Genomic DNA, 19425 nt, shown 5'->3' with positions numbered 1-19425 from the left:
TAAAGAGATGATCTTACACCCCATTGGGTGCTGGGAACAGGTCTCTGTCCAGGGTGCAGCTCCCATACACGGAAAGGTTACCCCATTCAAGCTCTTACAGGATTTTCTTAAAACAACTGTTAATTGTGTCTGCTGTCAAACAAAAAGGATGGTCACACAAGAACTTCCCGCTGAACTCTTATAGGAAGGCAAGGTGTGTTATTGCCATTAGGAGCTGCCCTCCAGCTCCTCTGTTAAAATCAGCCAGCTAAGTTTATCCTGCAGCCCAGGGGGACATACAGCACACCACTGTCCTGAAGGCCACACCAGCACAGCCAAGGCCCAGCACTACACCTGCTCAGGTTAACTGGTCTGTGGATCACTAATTCCACTAAGTGGAAATGGTGTTCCAGTCAGGGTCACTACACCAACCTGGAGATACTGGTAGTACAATAAGCAAAACAAGACAAGATATAACCAAAAAGGGATCATAGCTACTTAGCCACACTTGGAGAAAAGCAGAGTTCACAGATGTTTTTATTTATGCTTTTTATACATTAAATCTGGTAATTAACAGTCTTTTAGTGTACATCTTATTCTTGAAATTGCTTCACTTCTGGCAGCTTTTAAGATAAATAGGGACATCCTTCAGGCATGTATTGACAGTCAATAGCAACTTATTTTTAAAAATAATTTAAAAATTAAGACTGACATTTGTACAGAAAACTGAATAGGAACATTGTTTCACACCGACAGTATTTTAATACAAGACTGAAAAAAGATTCATTCTCTAGTGACTACTTGAGTAGTCATCACTCAAGTGCCCTCTCAGCTGAAACCCTACCTGGAGTACCTGGGTTCACACATTTTTCAAAAACGAAACCCACGAACATCATCTTCAGGCTCTAAGCAATCTTAACTCAGTTAGGAGCCACTTCAGATCAAATAAGCTTTCCAAAGTTCATGAAATTAGAACCAGCTAAATCATTTTCCTTTGTTTCACTTTAGAAAACTGAAAGGTAGAAATGTTAGGTCCCTTAGAAGCAGGAAGTGATACAACCATGAGTGTCAGAGAAGGTACTGCTGCAGCAGCAGGCTAAGAACTAACATCAAACTCCTCCTTGCCTTTTGCTAGAACTAATGGGTCAACTGTTTGCTTAATCTAGCCTCAGTAAAAATGTTATAATTGCTAATATTAACTAAGAAGTAGGAAAGTATATTTCACAGTTCTATTTTAAATAAATTATGAACAACCCTTTTGAGGTGGATAACTGTATCTTTGGATCATATTCCAGTCTCATTTCTACATCACAATATGAATGTATGCCATTGAGAAATGATGAACAGTAGTTTAATTTAAACATAACAAGTGCAATTGTTAGACGCAGTAGGTTGCAGCATTTTGATATTGCTAGGTTCAGTAATACAGGAGATTTATCTGAGCAAACACTTAGCTTGCCAGGAAACTGTAAACTGGAGGAGGATTTAATCTTGCAGTTAGCAATTCTGGTACTTGCCTAACTCAGGCAGATGCAGAAGCCTAGACAGATTAAAGGCAGGCTCAGCATGAGTCAGCACCTGTTTGTACTTGACAAGGAGGCACTGTCATTAGAAGAGGCTTAATTCTTTTAGATTGAAAAGAACTACCAGCTCCTCACATCTAACAAGTGAACATCTCCTGTGACTTCCACTACGTTGATCTTTTCAAGTTGTTTAAAACGATGCTTGTACTCCAGAGTGTGAACACCATTAATAGCAACTTTGAATTGGTAGGCATCACAGAAAATAATCAGCTGAAAAGCAAGAAGAGAAACAGTAAAGTTTTAAACTCAGGTAAGACATGAAAAACAACCTGATGACCTAGCCCAGACTTGGGCAAGACCTGCTTCTGTTACAGAGAATGTTTCATGCATAAGCAACTTTTAAAAATAAAAGTGGAACATCGATAGAATTCACAGAATCATAGAATAACTTAAATTGCAAGGGACCCCTAAGGATTACCAAGTCCAACTCAATTCGATTAAAATTCATCCTAAGCACAGGCCAAATTCTTGCTTCTATTTAAAACCAAGTCAAAGCTCTGCTTATCCTAAATCTTCTCAAGACATTGACATGCAGGAATAGCAGTTTTACTTAAATCTGTATGTTAATCCTTTTGGCAGAATTTCTTGTTTGATGCTTTGTTTCAGTTAATCTTACCTCAAAGTACATCCCTGGACTGAAAGGGAAGTTAGCAACTTCCTTTTCCTCTTCTCCCCAGCTGTCATGAAGGTAGGAGTTTCTTACAAAAATTTTATTTTTCACTCTAGGATTCAGATGTAACGCAATGTCCTTTGAGTCACTTGGTCTCAGGTTTATAGCAAAGCTGGAAGATATTTTTTAAAAGGGTTTATAAACATGTTGCAGTAGTCCCTGCCATTTACCAAGTCCTTAGCCAATACTCAGGACGGTTTGGGAGCCAGTGCCATGATTCACCTGAAGAACCAAGCGGGCAGCTAACATGCATTTGTCTCCCTTGCACAGAAACCTTTGCTGGAGGTAGCAAATGTAGGACATGATCTGTCTAGATCAGCTTCACACTCTCAGCTCTCTGCTCATGTCTCAGCAGGAAGGTATTGAGCCAGGAGGGCCAAGACCTGCCGCCCCCTATTGCACTAGGAAGCAGCATTCTCACAGGAACACACCGTGCTGCCTGCTCCCCCTTCTCTTTCACTCAGACAATGGAGAGGAGGAGGCTTTGTTTTACCTGAAGACACTATTCTTTCTGCCAACTGGTTAGACTCTGAGGAAAAGTTTTGAGGTTTCTCTCCACGCACTCAAGACTAGTGGGACACCATGCATACAAAATATTATTCTGTAGGCAGCATAGGTCTGCCCAGGCTAAATGAACACTCCACAGTCGCAGACATGTCCACAAAACAGGGTTCCTAAAGCAGAGCTCTGGAGAACAGTGATCAGAGGGAAGAGTCATCCAAATTCAAACAAATGCTTCAATCTGTGGCAAAGACCTTACTGCATTTAGCTCCAGCTGTTAGATTATTACCCTCTTTTGAGAATTGCTCAGTCCAGATAGGAAATACTGCAGTACTTCCAAGCTGTGAAGTTCTCTTTTTCACCACGAAAAAAGGAACATCAAGAACTGTGTGAAATGAGTGGAAGTCATGAAATAACTAATAAAGTCCACATAAATAGACATATTTAAAAGCTCAAACCCAAAGAGCAGACAACCTGCAATGCTTTAACTAACAGCCAAAAGCCTCGTCATGCTTATAAGCAGCACATTCAGCACTTGAAATGTGCTAATAAACTTTTCAAGCCAAAAGAAGGAATACAAATGCTACTCTCCAATTACTATTTATCCTGTTCAATCTGAAGTCCATCCAAACTTTGTTGATGAGATTTCTAGACTTAGGTTCCAGTATGAATGTGAACTTTGAATGCTGTTCAACTGCAGGGAAGAAACATGCCCTGAGAAAGTAGGAATGCAATGCACACACACAGTGTGAAAAGCATGCTATTCATCATTTGCCCTAATTGCTTCACTTTTAGGCATGTTTCTGCAGAGCCAAACCACTCTTTAAATAAAAAGCATGCTGAAGCACAGACATTTCCTCAGCTACATTTTGACTATGTTGTGCTCCCCTCCTCTCCCACCTTTTTTTCATGTTGGGAAAATGTCTTCTTTGCAACCTGTTGTTCCTAATTTGCTATCAAACTTATAGCTCATACTTCTCTAACAGCTTTCATAAAATCACAGAATAGCCTGGACTGGAAGGGATCTTAAAGATCATCTAGTTTCAATGACCCTGCTGTGGGGAGGGACACCTTCCACTAGACCAGGTTGCTCCAAGCCCCATCCAACATGGCCTTGAACACTGCCAGGGATGGGACATTCACAACTTCCCTGGGCAATCTGTTCCAGTGCCTCACCACCCTCACAGTAACAAATTTCTTCCCAATATCTAATCTAAACCTACTCCCTTTCAGTTGGAAGCCCTTTTCCCTTGTCCTGTCACTACATGCCCTTGTAAATTGTCTCCATCTTTCTTGTAGGCTCCCTTCAGGTACCAGAAAGGTGCAATTAGGTCTCCCTCAAGTATTCTTTTTTTTCCAAGCTGAACAATCCCAATTCTCTTAGCCTTTTCTCACAGGAGAGGAGTTCCATCCCTCTAATCACTCAGTTCATCACTCAGCTCTTGTCAGTTAGTACCTTCATGCATATACCAAGCAGGTTGTCAGAGAGGTATTCAGAGAAATGTTGTGACATGTAGCATTTGAGCACACCAGCAACTCGTCTAACTCACTCATTTTCCACCTATTTCTGCCAATTTCCCTACTCTTGAATCTCTTTAGAATAGAAGCTGTCACTGTACAGTACATTTGCTCACACACCTTGCACAATGGAAAGCCCTAAACAGATACACAAACATGTGAATGATGCAGATTTAGTAGGTAAGTCATTCAGGTTTTACCTTCACTTTTCACAATGGAGCTGCTCTTTAAGTCCTCTTTAAAGCAGTATCCTGCAAGTTCCTGAGAAAACTGCACTGTAGTTTCAGATGATTCCAGAAGCAAAGTTGCAAGTCAATAAGGACATACAGAGGCAATGGAAAAGCCTACTCATCCTCAAGAGTACTTTAGTTAAATATCAGAAAAACAAATCATAAAACGTACCTCTTCGGGTTTTTATGCACTTCTCCTTTAATGGCAATTGTGCATCCTGGATGAAGTGCAGTGTCAAGTTTCCCAACATAAGGAACACCCTGGAAGAACACCACCAGTAAAAGTTTTGACTGTGACTTACTTTTCCAATATACAAGCTGAGCTTTACTACGGCAGGAAGAAATTTGGCCTACAATTGCGAATATGCACCTACAGCTAAAGTTATTCCCATCAACATGTTCTGGAATGCTAATACTATAAGTGGAAAACTTAACACTGAGATAAACATAACTCAGTTGGCTTTTTTCTTTAGACAACCACCTTGGGTTCAAAATTAGCATTATTTACAACTACTTCTGCCAACACTAATGGTGGAAGGAGAGGAAAATGGCAAAAACAAAACAAGAAAAATGTAAGCATGAAACTCCCTGCAACAATTTAATTTCAAAACATGTAATTATATAGATAGAGACATCCTGACCTTTCCTCTCTGAAAGCATCAGGTTTGCTTTGAAGGGTAAGACTCATGCTAGGTGTGGTGGTGTCCCACAGTTGCATAAGTACCAGAAGTAGGGTCAATGAGTATTCTGTCCTCCTGCATCAGTTCATAATGATAGACAGGGTAAATATTTTATTCATCTTACTTTTTCATTGTGTTAGAAGTTATTTTTACCAGGGAAAAGGAGTAAATGGAGAAGTACTTCCTCTTTATGTTTTTTGCTGGAGTCCACCACTTGCAAATTACAATACTGCATGTTATCTGGTTTTGAAATAAGACTGAAGAAGGCAGGCTGTTAAGTGGCAAAACACCTAAAATCATGTCACTCACTGCAACTTCACCTTCTCCACTAATTCTATTTGTATATATTCCTGGCTTTCAACCCCTTTTCAGTCTGAGCATGGTCCTTACTGCAGACTGGATACAGTCCACCTGTACAGCTTCTTGCAAAAAGATGAGGACCCACTCTGTGTATGCTCCACGTTAGCTGGGTGCAAGTTCCAACCCTAAGGTGTAATGCCTGCATCCAGCTACCTGAAGTGTACACAGGGATGGCATGGATCTGTCAGCAACAGGAAGATGTACCAGACAGGTTTCCAGCACACACACGTTAACATGGTATGACTGCAGAATACTTTTGCTTTGCAGGTATTCCCTAAGGTAGAGAAAACAAAGCAGGCTTATTTGGAAAAAAAAAAAAGTTTTGAATGTGATTTGGTCCTTTAAAACTTCAGGTACCTAACTTTTTATTTCTCTGTTATGGTTGTGGAAACTGTGTTTATCTTTTGGGTTTTCTAAACGATTTGACAAATAGCCTCACTTTTACTAGTAGCAGAGGATTACTCTCTACAAAACATCACTGATGATCATCTCGCAGTAGACTCTCAATTCCCTTGTTCTGTGCATGTTTTTTCCCCAAACAACTGAGATATTTTTATTTTGATTTTTTTACTCTTCACATTTGCCACAAATCTACACAAGACACTTACCAATTGTGAACCACTCGGCATTACCCCCTACAAGAGAAAAAAAGAACATTATCTAGCTTATCAGACAACAGGGAGATGCATTCAACCTTCTACAAACATACGTACATTTTCTGTGCTTATCTTTGTTACTCCTAGAGACGAGGGCTGAGAGCCTTGTAAAGACTGCAGAAAGAGAGATATTTAGGTGTCATTGCTAACATCACAGAACTTTTAACATAAAGTTGGTTTAGAAGCATACAAGGATCTGTGCTGCTTTGAAGGGTGAACTGTTAACATGGAAATCTAGGGCTCTGGTAATGAAAAAGATAGCCAAACCTCTACAAACCACAGAAAAGTCCTGAAGTACAATAGTTGAAACCAAACTGAGATTTCTGAAGACCACATCATTACATTTTGAATCTTTATTTAACAGTAAGAGCACTATTAAGCCCTCGGCATTGGAGGGTACCCACAGTTTTCCTCACTGGGGTAGAAATGCCAGCACAGCAGGTCCATTCAGGGGGGTCCTTGGGATTCTAAGAAATTCCCTGCATCCCTGTCCCTTCCCATGGGAAAGACAGATGAGCAACGTGGCCATGCAGAGACACAGCTCCTGCTCAGTCCTAGCAGATTGTCTTCAGCTTGTTCATTTCAACACAAGCCTCCCCCTTCCTCCTCAGGAAAGAGTCTTAGAAGCAAAGACTAAAATGAAACAATCACCCTTTCTCCATTCTTTTCTTCTGCAAAGGTTACAGCAACCACGGACTAAACCAAGTGTACACTTTTGTGCTTGAGACACCAACCTACAGCACCTGCTTGACCCCAAGCTCTTCTCAGAGTCAGTCCTCCAAGACCAGGATTCACACAGCTCTGTAGGAACACATTTCTGGCAACATGCCCAAGGCCAAGTGATGGGGCCCATGAAAGTCTGTTTACAGGCTTTGCAAATTATCAGTGGGTAAGACCTATGTTTAAAGCATAGACCTCATTATGTTCAGGTCCTTCACCTTTTACCAACACAATTGTTAGTCTGATGACCTGAGTTAGACCTGATATTTGGCAGCAAGAGACCCAAGCTTTGCCCACAATGTAGTGAGGATGGAGCAGAAAAGACACAGAATATTATACACAGGAGTAGGTAGGCTGCCTTAGTGAGTGACAGAAAAGGGAAAAGGCATTCACCTTCTGTATCTCCCTGGAATTTATCTCCTTCAGTTTCTGCTCTAAAAGACTCACCCTCCCAGAATAGAAGAATCTCTCCTTCTGCACAGGGGAAAACATTGTCCAACTCCTCCCTGATGGTGTACTTTCTCTAGCAGAGCTGGCAGTTGAGAGGAAGAACAGCACTGTCTTCACTTCAAATTCACTGCAGTTTGGTCCAAATATAACTCAAGCTACAAAGTCTTTTAGAAAGGATATCTCTTCTCATTCCCCACAAATAAGTGTACACTCCTACTTCTGGCTTCATTCGACAATTTGGTTATTTTAGCAGGAAAAACAGGGTTATGTGCACAAGGAGTTCCAGCTGTGGCTGACCCTGGTGTTCAAAGCCAAGCGACAAGTGACAGTCATGGCTAAACTTGTCACTCAGAAGCACTGAATACTCAAGAGTTCCTTCTGGAGCCCCTGCAACACTTGAAAAGTCTAATCCACTTCTAGATTCAGTATCCAATCAATTCTTATACCATCTGTCCTACTAGCTTTGTCACCCTTCTGCCCCTAACCACAAGACTAAAATGGCAGGACAGAAATCCTCACAAGACTCTCATGTCAAAATGTGGGGAAACTAAAATCTTGTTACTAACATTAGATTGTGTAGCTGCTTTTCTTCACTTCCTTTTTACCATAAATCCTACTATGCAGTTTAGCAAGAGAAAGAAAAGGAATCAAACAAATCAGGTATCTATATAACTTACATTAGAAACAAAATCTATAGTTTTGATCTGCACTTTGCCGTATATTCCAAGAGTATCTATTTTTTCAAGGCTAATTCTGTGGTTGTAGAGCAGCAAGTGTTTCTTGTTTACAGTCACCTAAAGAGACAGGAAACAAAATCAGAAAAACTGTATTAAACATACATTACACCAGCCACGTATCAAAATGTATGCATGTATCTCTGGTTTACACTGGTTTGGTACAGAAGCGGGGAGTGTCCTAGAAAACATCAGATCGACTAGTTCAGTTCATCCACGATTCAGTCTGTCTTTCCATCACTATGAAGAAGATTTATTTGCCTACACTAAAATTTGCATTTCACACCTTTGTTTCTAGCACCTAATCATTTACCAGTGTGGTATTACCAATCTAATAGAATCTACTATTGCAGTCTAACAGAGTAAGATAAATACACCTCACATGTTCCCTCCAAGAGGACTGTCCCTACATAAGTCACAGAACAGGTTTATCCCAAGGTTAGCCTTTTGCACATAAGAAGGGAAGGATGGAGTAGTCATTAGTCATGGCATAAAGTTACTTGCCTACTCATCCAACTTAGATGGAAGCAATACAAAATTAAAACTCTGTTTTAATTAGCACCTCTTTAAAGAAAAACTCTAAACTTTTCTGTATTTAGACTATACCTAGGTAATACAGACACCAAGACTTCCAAAACTTATTTTAATTATACAAAATACCTTTCTTTTATTGGGCTGACAACCAGCTGCAGGTGAAGAATTGGCCCAGACTCACCTGAAATTTATCCTTTAAAATCATGATGACAATCTCAAAGGACTTCCCTTTCTCAAAGGGCATCTCATAAGTGATCTCCTCCCGGCCCCATTTTTCCCTCTCCAGTGTGTTGCAAACAATGCAGCCAGACCTTTTGAAGCGGGGGTTGAAATGAAACGCCACATCAGCCCGAGGCTTTATGCTGCTGCCACACTGTAAATCCACCTGGAATCTAATCATAAAAATAAGACAAACCACATTCAGCTCAGTCTGTCAAGAAATCACCTAAAAGCTAGGTACATTTGAGTTTTACTGTGGAGCCTCAGAACAGGCAGACAAAATGAACGTTGCTGAATGTTGCAGACAAAATGAACGTTTGTCCAACTCCTACATATTTGTGAAAGGTTCTCCCAAGATTTATTGCAAGGAATTGAAGTATTTAAGTATCTATCTAATGCTTATAATTCATATCATGTAAACCCCTCACTTATAGTATTCACCACCTTCCCTCCCATCATCTTCAGCAGAATATATCAAATGAACTTTGGGTAAAGTCAGGGAACATAACACCCATACTGGGCCCATGTACTACACCATACCTCCTTATCCCAGTTTAAGGCAATCCCTACACACAACACATTCAGTTATCATTTTGGTTAGTCTCAGATAATCCCTTTAGAGAAGCACACATCTGCTATGACTGGGAAAAAAACATGCCAAAGCAGGCAAGGCAAAAAGAGAGAAGAGAGGATCAGCAAAAAATCAGTACTGCACTTCTCATCCCAAAGCTTTCATTATCCACTGAAGTCTGCATTTAATCCAATGCTATCACAGGGATTTAGATCGAGCCTTTGTGTGCCATCATAAGTAAGACCCCTGGAAACATTTTTTCCATTCTATTCTTGTTCACATGGTGACACTGCAAAATGTGACACCACAGCCACTACCTGTCTGCATCATCAGGAACAGTCCCATGTATCACGATCAGCTCTCCAGGAGCAAGGCCGCCAAGTATTGTCCCAACATATGGAATGACCTAGAAGAGGGAAGGAAAAAAAATACAAAAAAGAGAAAATATTCCAATAACATTTTGTGATGGAGGCAAAAGAATCCACAAGAGTTTAAAAATTAGTATTCTAATACTTAATTATGTGGTGCTCTAGCATGTTAAAAGAAACATAACTAGCTTTTAATTTAAAAGAAACCACAACAGGAAGGAAAAACCTGGCATATTTTTTCCTATGAAATGCAAGCATCCCAGATATAACTAAAACTAAAATTTCCATCCTCCATTCCTAGCTCTTAAATGAAGAGTGGTAATATTTTATTGCTTCACTTTTCGTAGAGGATAAAGAGGATTCATTTAAAATTAGGTCATTCCCAAGGGCTGACTATGATCAGCTCTTTGCTGGTACCAGGAGGCAACTTCCACAACACTTCTGACCCCAGACACTAGAGCAGGTGCCTTTTTGCTTGTTCTTGCTGCATTTTGGAAAACAGTGAATGGAAAAGAAGACAGTATGTCACAGAGTGTCTCCTTAGTAAAAACTATACAAACAAACACAACAAAATACCTTACCCTAATGAGCTAAGAACTGCAAAGTGCACTGAAATAGCCCTGCTCAGGAGTCTTGGACCTTATAGTATCTACAGTACACTGTTAAGCCATATGAAGGGACACGTCAGTTAAGACGAAAGCCCCAGTCACCCCAGCACAGCTCACTGGCAAGGTTCAGACACGCTGACAGAAGCCCCACTGTGATCATCAGCTGGTGCACCCAGCATTTCAGGAAGGGAAGGGGTGCTCCTTGATATTAAACTGTGGAAGTTCCTGGGAGACTGATCTGAAAGCAAAGCTGTAACTCTGCATTCACCACATGTGCTTTAGATTGAAAAAGGAAGTAAATGGTAGCAAATGTTGCATTTGCTTTAGTTAAACAGACAAAAAATTTTGCTTTTGTTTTGTTTTTTTTTCACACAAAATCCACGATCTATGGAATAGTGTGTAAGATTTTAGGATATCTTTGGAATGAAACATAATTGCAAACAAGTTCCAGTAATTTAACAAGAAAAATAATGAATGCGCTGGAAATACTACTCTTGAATGGAATATTGGACCATAAAAGGACAAGCTGAGGTTTTATATATATATATATAAAATCACGTGGAAGAGGAAGATATGAAAAGGATATGTGTTTGCTGACACATATTCTTGTTAATCTGTGAGGAAGAAAGGGGGAATGACAGTAAAAAATTGTCTAAATCCACTGATGATTATTTCTGCCAGTAGATACACATCCTTTTCTGCCCATTCTCCACTTCCCTCCACATTCCCACATACTGCATAACACCTAGTTTGGAGTCATCTTCTACATCAAGAAAAAAACCAAACCAAAACAAAACTTGCTTCTCAAGTATAAACTCACAAATTATCAGGTTGTTTTAAGTCTCATCATTTTTATAGGCTTAAGCAGGTGCAGTAGAGGAGGACCAAAATGTGAAATGAAGTGTTAAATTGAAAGAATAAATAGGCTGAAATCCCTTTGCTTACTAGCATTGGCTTGGTTCCTTAATACACAAGCTGCACACAAGAAGCTCATTTTTATTCAAAAAATAAGAACAATAATAATAAAAAAGAAAAAAACTTATCTTGACTGGTTTAGCTTTAGCACACTGCTCCTGAGGGGTAGTAGCTCTGAGTAATGCAGTAGAGTAGTAAGTTACTGGTTCAGTCTACAAAGACAAACCAGAGAAGCACACAGACAAAGGCCAGGGATACTGGGACTTAACTGCTCTAGTGAAGCAAAGTCATTTACTCCTGAAAGAGGAATTGTGGCAAAAACACTTCTTTATTTAAAAGGATGCATTTAATTAGGAGAAAATAAGATGGCCCATCAACTCTTCAGAAGCTCAGACATGGAATCTGCAAGACCATAATATAGCATTTTCTGGGTGCAACAGTGCAATTTTAATGAGACTTTGTCATCACAGAATGTGCCTGTAATTTCCTTATGTCCCAAGACACTCTTCTACTAATTTTTCCTCGTTTATTAAGAATAATGCTTATGACATGACATGATCCACCATTATCCCATCTCTCAGACCTCAAAAATTACCTCTAAAGCCAACTGCTCATGTCAACTTAGTTTGAGAGGTCTTGAAGATGAAGTTCTTTCTAAAATGTGCCAGTTTTCATAAAACAGAGGAAAGGACTGTGATAACACAGCTTTCATCCAGGTTGCTGGGTACTGGACAGCTGCCCTATCAGATTGGACATGTAAACAATTCTTACCAGATGGGTGGGGTAAAGGGGATAAAGAGGAAAGTAGAATTTTCTAGATGTCTGAGAATAGTACAGTGATGAAGAAATACATCTCAGACTCAAACCTGTAATAAAGCTCTTAAGTTTTGCCGCTAATGGAGCGATTCACTGAAATAATGGCATTTTCATGGCCTGCCTTACTACAGAAGGGCTGAGATTGGAAGACACCTCTGGTGTCTCCAGCCCAGTGCCTTCATCAAAGCAAGGTCAGATAGAGCAGGTTGTTCATGGCCTTGTCTGGAGGCTGTCCTGCAGTCATCAGCTCTGCCTCCATATTTCAATCCCAAATACTCATTCTTTTTCTCACCTTAGGCTCTTGACCCCTAACCTCCAGTTTACCCCTTTGATTCTCCAGCTAAGTCTTCTCACCCATCATACTCATCAGTCCCCTTGCAATCACGGAATTTTCTGAAGTCTTACTCTCTCTCTTAGATTGCTCATTTGTCCTAAACACCTCCTAATCCTCCTCTTCACGCCTCCTCTCCCACCAAAACCTCCAGTTACCAACTTTCATGCTCCCTTTCCCTTTGCAGTTCAGTCCTTCCATCTTCTAGGTAATCCTAGAGCTTTCATTTCTCTTCCAGCTGGGTTCTTGTGAGGGAGGTTGAACGTATTCCCCCATCATCCCTAACTCTATCCATTTCCCAAATACAGTGAGCATGTAGAGGGAATGAACAATCACTGAGGGCACAAGAGTGTGACAGTGCAAAGCTGTAATAGATAAGGAAGTCCTGTGCAGATCTATGTTACTGTACACTCCACATAGATACTCTATAGACTTTAATATTTTGAACTGTTCTAGCACAGAATGTTAGAAATACTATTTCCCGCAGATTCAAAGAAACTACCTTTTTTAAGACACAACAAAAAACCCACAATTTCAGCTCAGCCCTTAGGGTGAGCCAGGGTCAGGTTGCTGTCACAGATTATAAGAATGTTAGAGTTTTTCAGAGAAAGTCTCCAGACTCTAAGCCAGGTAAACAACATTCAGTCAAATCTACTCTCTGCAATTCCTGAATAGTGTTAGCTCAAATCTTCCCTACAAAACAGGGATTTTGTAAATTAAGATGCGAACTATGAAAAATTATTCCAAGTTTAATTGTTCAGACTGAAGTCACAGGCACCACAAAATAAACATTTCATAACAGATGCCAGGCACTACCTATATTTTCAGAGAATTACGAGTGAAAACATTACTTATCATATTTTCACTCTCCAGCACACTCTGCAAAAACGGTCAGACACCTACATAAGCTGTGCATGAAAAAAGACTACCCTCCAAGGCTGAATGTCTGTCCTGTTTTGGAAGTCCGATGCATTAAGTGTCCATTTGTTCACAGCACAATTTGTAAACACCACCAGCTAGTGTCACCTGTGACATTCTCCCTAAAATACCCGAGCGGTGCAGAGTTCTCAGTAACACTCCTCACTACGCAAAACAGCACAACACAAAACAGCAAAGTCTCATTTCCCAAGGCAGACACTGTTGACATGACAGAGGAGTTACCGGGTTACTGATTGTCTTCTCTGGTGTATCCAAGGTCAGGTTTCTCATTGTCTTCTGTGCTACATCCAAGGAAGTCATCTTCCCTCCTCCAGTTTTAAGTTTGTCAGTTTTGTGTGACCACTGCTGGAGCGTATTTCAAGGACTTACTGGTCAGGCAGCATCAAAGGAGAGATCCCTTAGAAAATAACCCAAAACTTTTAATTAGAAAGAAACAAAGTGACAAAACATGAAGTGAAATCCTTCAAGGTATAACTTTAAATAGCACAAGAAATGATGCAAACATCTATCCAGCAAATTTGCTGGAGTTTTGAAATACAAAAATAAGAGGCTTGCTTAAAGAAAGAAGGTGCCACTCTAATGAGGGACAGTGCACACCAGTACACACTGTCATTGGCAGCTTCCTAAGATTCAGTATAGGGAGAGAGAAACATGTAAAAATCATCCTTATCTACTGACAACTCAGTGCTCCTCAACAGGGCCCCAGTAGCTCTCCATTTGCAGCTGACCCCTGCCTGCAGATGGGGAAAAGATACACAGAACAAAAGCAGTTTCTCCAAAACAAACAAACATATATGTTTCTTTTACTCTTTCTGTACTAACCCCTGATTTCCCAGAGCAGACAAGTCTTAGGGGGTGACCTTGTCTTTTCCATCTTTATCTTACATAAAGTTAAGAGATTGTAGGCAAAGACACAGCAGGGAAGCAAAGGGTGTTTTATATTTCTTCTTCCAACACACACAATCCCTGAACTCCACAATTAATTACAGGAGTTTGTAAAACTTGAATTAAATGCATAACATTAATAAGAAATAAAACAACAGCTTGTGAGTATATTCAGCTACACTGCAACTTCTTTAGCAAATCTTCTAACAAAGTGACCAAAATTCAGGGCCCAACTGAGACTCTTAAGTAATTATTACTTGCATATTCTGGAGAAACAACTTAAGGTAGCATGCAAACTATGTGGTGATGACAGGCAGACAGGGAAAAAGTCAAAGGTGAGGGTTTTAGCATGCTTACTGTTTGAAAAGCAACATTAGAAATAAAAATTAAAAAAAACACAACCAAACAAAAAACCCCAAGGTCTGTGACCTGTTCCACAGGACACAGGGGTTAATCTCTGCAATGATTAAACAATAGAGTGTCTCCATTTTGCAGTATCTGACTTACCTTGTTAGAGATTTGAGCCAGAAGGGTTTTAATTCACCTGCTTAAGACCAGTGTATAGAATACAATTCAGAGAACATAAGGTGCCAACACTGCATAACATTCTGCCTTTTGATCTTCCCATGGGATACTACCATCAATTCACTTTTGCCTGTGCAGGCAAATTTCGTTGTTTTCATTTTTAAAAGGAGAAAATCAAGACCAAAGCAAACAATAATTTTGCCTTTACCATTGTAAAGTCCAATAGCAGACCACACAAAAATGAAACCTACAACCCAACAAGCTGTTATCTGAACTTCTCTGGGTGTGCAACAGCAATCTAGATCCTGCTGGGAGAGGATCCTGGCACAGAACTAGCTTATCAGTCGTAACAGACCTGGCAGCACTATGACAAAGTGATGAGGGGCTTTTTTGTTTGTTTATTAGTATTTTATTGACAAGGCCACAGTAATCAGGGAAAGCTGCAATTAAGGATCTGTTTGTGAAAACCAGGAGACGGGCATGCAACTGCAAGGCTCTCCTGTACCCTCCTGTCAGAGGAACCGCTGTCAGTACACGGAACACCGTATCTGCAACACTGCAAGTTGAGGTTCCCTGAATGGACTTTCAGAACTTGAAAAGACATATATGCTTTCCTTTTCTCACACACTGCAAAATCTCTTCAACAGGAAAACAGGAAACCATACAGGCCAATAACCAGCTATTATGCTGTGCCACTGTGACACGCAGAAAACGTCCTTCATGAAGGTAACTCCAGTCAGACCTTATAATCAAAACTGGATTTTACACTAGTGCCAACAAGGCTTCTGCAAAGAGAATAACCGAGATACTTTATGGATATTTGCAGGCAATGGAAGTACAAAAGACCGTCGGTGTCCCCGCCCCCAGCTACAAACCCAACACTCCAGCACACTGGAAGGACACAGGACCAGTTTCACCAGGCAACCTCGGCCACTTCGACCTCTCGGCGACGCGAGGCAGACCCGGGCCCCCCCAGAGCCCGCCGAGAGCAGCCCCTCTCCCCGACCCACACCCGCGCGGGAAGGGGGGACGTTACTGCTCTCTCCGTTCCCTCTCTTACCTGCACGACCACCCTCCGCGATTACCAGTGCCGGCACACCCGCGGGCTGACACCGCCCCGCGCCGCCATCACCGTCCCCCGCTCCGCCCCCGCGCCGCCGCTTCCGGCCGCCGCCACGTCACCGCGGGGCCGGCCCTCGGGAACTTGCCCGCCTCCTGTGGAACTGGCCCGTGTGCCGCCCGGTCCCGGCCGGGGGCAGACGGACTTTTCCTGGAAGTGCAGTGCCTGCCTGGCACCGAGGGTGTGTTGGAAGTGACTGGGAGGGTCCGAGAGCCACATGCCCTGCGGGGCTGGATTTACATCTTGTGAAGTTAATTCAGCTCCTTCCCCTGCAAACCCTTTGCTTCCTCTATGTATAGTTTCCTGGCAAGACCCATCTCACACAGAATGACAGAATTGTTAGGGTTGGAAGGGACCTCTGGAGATCTTCCAGTCCAACCCACCTGCCCAGGCAGGATCACCTGGAGCAGGTTACACAGGAACACATCCAGGTGGGGTTTGAACGTGTCTAGAGAGGGAGACTCTATGACCTCCCTGGGCAGCCTGTTCAGTGCTCTGCCACTCTCAGTGTAAAGAAGTTCTTCCTCATACTGAAGTGGAACTTCTTGTCGTTTAGTTTATGGACATCCTGTTGCTGGACACCACTACAAAGAGTCTGGCAACACCTCATCTTACATCTGCACTTCTCACCAAAGCAGAGGCTGGTGCCTTCCCTGCTGGGCAGCTGGGCTGCATCCAACCTGCACCAGACTCAGCAGCATTCCAAGCTGCCCTGTCCTTCATGAGTCACTCACCCCAGCAGTGCTCTTGGCTCTGCTAGCTGCCTTAGCTATTTGCTGCCAATCAGCTACCTGCTCCTGCTCTCCAGTCCCTCACACTTTTCAGCACAGTGTCATAAAGTACATCATTACATGCTATCCTACTTCCTCAAAGGAGACTTCTCAAGCAGACCTCCTGTCCTTGCTGCCAAGCCTGTATCTCTCAGGGCAGCAAGCCATTGTCCAAAGTCAGGGTAACAGCATATGTAGTAGCACTTACTTGGCCCAATATTTTATGAACAGTTCCAATTACAAAATTTCCACCAGTAATGGAATTCCCTAGACTTGACACAAGATGCATAAAGTACCATTACAGCTTCCTGTGTTCAGCTGTTGAGGTTAGTACAAGACATCTGTGGTCCAGCAGAGATGAAACTGGCTGCACCACATCAAGTCAAAAGGTCACGAACCCAGACCATTACAGAGAGTGGCCACCATGAATTGCCTGGAGGAGCAGAGAGAAAGCCAAAGGAACCACAAAGCACACACAGAGCTTCTGACAATCAGCCATTTAGGACTTTCTGATCCAGAGGTTACAATTGCACCATCTTACTGAATAAGCAGACCATGAATTTGCCCAATTCATTTTTAAGTCAAGGACACCACTTCTGGGCCTCCACAACAACTCTCCACAGCAGCATATAATATGTTTTAATGACCCATTGTCTGAATAACCTGCAAGATAAATATTGTCCTGAACCAGAACTGTACAAATATCACTTACACGGTAATCCGCCACTACGATTATTCAATACTAATAACTTCAATGGCTCTCTGCAGGTCCCATCAAGAGTTCTTAACAGGCTAGTAACAGATCTAAAATATGCATTATGACAAGTTTGTTTATCCTTGGCCCAAAGCTGATGGATACACACATTATCTAGCTTTGCAGTGGGGCAACCGAAGTAGGCTACTAGTCTCCATTAAGGAACCTCCCCACCAAAAGTTACTCTCAGCTAATCTCGTTTATATTGTTGTGTGGTACCAGAATAACTGTAACTTCTTCCCCTAGTTAATACAGTACTACAGGCCACGGGGATAAAGCATCCAACACAATGTATTGTTCAGCAGAAACTTTATGTGTAAGGACTTCATATGATCTCAAAAGACTGACACTGTTGTGTCTTTCACAATTTTAGTGGAGCTGTTTGTACATTACAGCATTTTCTGAAGGAAATTATTCCCCTAGCTTCTTTGAAAGGCTTTAGATTCCAACAGGACATGAGTCACCACTTCTTGGTACACCAACATTAAAATTTCAGTTGACAGTCCAGCTGGCTCAGCTTTTATTTAGCTATAAGTTAATTAGTGGCCTTCTATAACTCTTCCTTGATATGTCAGTACTTAGCTCCAATGTTCATTCAGAGCTTCTAGTTTTCAGTTTAAAGCTTACAAATCACAGGGAACAAAATAAAAAGTTGTGGGTTTTTTAATGGGCTTACACATTCAAAAGCTTAAAATGCTACTGCCATTTCAGAAACTAATAAGTAATCTATTTTTTTGTTGCAATGCCTGCTTTTTAAGGCAAAACGTACAAGAGAATCATAAGAGCAAACAAGATATAGAAGAGATACAAGGGCCAAAGGACAAACAAGTTACAGAGAAGTAAACAGTCCTTTTTAAAACCCATTCTAAGCCATATAACCCCTAAAACATTCACCCCTTCTTTTTTAAATCAGTCACACAGCACTCTAGGATTCTTCAAGTAGTCAGGATCACTTCTTCGTTTGCACTGCAATAGATACTAGAGCAAAGCTGTCCCTGTCTGCATCCCAACCCCCTACACCACCCCCCCCCCAGGTTGTTGTGCCACGATCTGCACATAGTGCTTCAGTCCCTACCTACCTAGGGAGATAAGAAAGAAGCAACATCACGTATTTGTGCAAAAGAGAAAAACTCTCTGATGAGACTGTGACCAAACGCAAGATCCCTAGGACTTGACCTTCACACCTTCATCATCAGCATTGCAGTTGCCCTTAGATCTCCCTGGTGGGTTTCTGCAGTTACAGATGAGCTCCCCTGCACTTAACACTCCTACATTTTCAAAGAAAAAGTGAGAAGGCTGTAGTAGCACTTCTCACCACAAGATGGTAGGTGTTTTCTGATCGTTAGAGAAGAACAGGCTTTCAATAGACCTTTGAGTTGGTGAACTTCTCCGATTCAGAGAAAGCAGAGGCAAAAGTAAATTAGGACAAAAAAAAAATGTGTTTATTGTGAATGAACTGAAGTAGGGGAAGCTGACATATATTGGGTGCAAAGACAAAAATAAATCCTCAGCTTAGATTCAAGATATTATTACTACTGTAAGGATTTGGGTGCCCCTTTCTCATCCTGGCTCTTTCTGTTAAGGAATTTTATAGTTGGGTCTTTTACCAACAACATGAAACTCTGGTTATTTTTGAAGACAAAAAACCATTCCCAAACTAAACACTGCGTAATTTTGAAGCAAACTCATAATGAAAAAAAAAAGCCCATTAATGTGGCTATGTAAAATTGTGTATCCATCTCATGCTGTACACAGATACACAGAAACACATTTATTATCCAAGTTACTAAAGCATTTGGCCTTGTTTCCAGAATTCCTCAATAAAAGTTGAAAGAGATAATTAAGATTTTCAGTCAAGGGACCTATTTGTGTATATACATCAGAAGAAAGAGTAAATTAACACCATAGACGTTATTTCTCACCAATCATTTATAATAGAAGCTACTTCTTTCTCATCTCTTCTACAATTTCAATCCTCATCTTCATAGC

The 19425-nt window shown here is 41.2% G+C and overlaps 1 protein-coding gene across 2 annotated transcripts; it reads right to left on the bottom strand.

Moving 5' to 3' along the window:
• Nucleotides 1–487: 487 nt before the first annotated feature.
• On the bottom strand, nucleotides 488–15961 carry LGALS8 (galectin 8). 2 transcript variants are annotated; one of them, XM_027657344.1, is made up of 10 exons: nucleotides 15853–15961; nucleotides 13605–13779; nucleotides 9723–9811; nucleotides 8797–9007; nucleotides 8025–8141; nucleotides 6235–6291; nucleotides 6130–6156; nucleotides 4654–4742; nucleotides 2179–2344; nucleotides 488–1772 (listed from the first exon to the last, which is right to left on the bottom strand). In XM_027657344.1, exons 2-10 carry the CDS (start codon nucleotides 13680–13682, stop codon nucleotides 1623–1625), a joined length of 984 nt encoding a protein of 327 aa, XP_027513145.1. In that variant the 5' UTR covers nucleotides 13683–13779; nucleotides 15853–15961; the 3' UTR covers nucleotides 488–1622. The 2 variants fall into 2 exon arrangements, with proteins under 2 accessions (XP_027513145.1, XP_027513146.1); XM_027657345.1 differs by lacking the exon at nucleotides 6235–6291.
• Between the last annotated feature and the right edge of the window lie 3464 nt (nucleotides 15962–19425).

The sequence above is a fragment of the Corapipo altera genome, unplaced genomic scaffold (assembly GCF_003945725.1).
Source record: "Corapipo altera isolate COAL_440 unplaced genomic scaffold, ASM394572v1 2c, whole genome shotgun sequence".
NCBI lineage: Eukaryota > Metazoa > Chordata > Aves > Passeriformes > Pipridae > Corapipo > Corapipo altera.
Note: the sequence above shows the minus strand (reverse complement) of the source record. Positions and strands in the feature narration are given on the sequence as shown.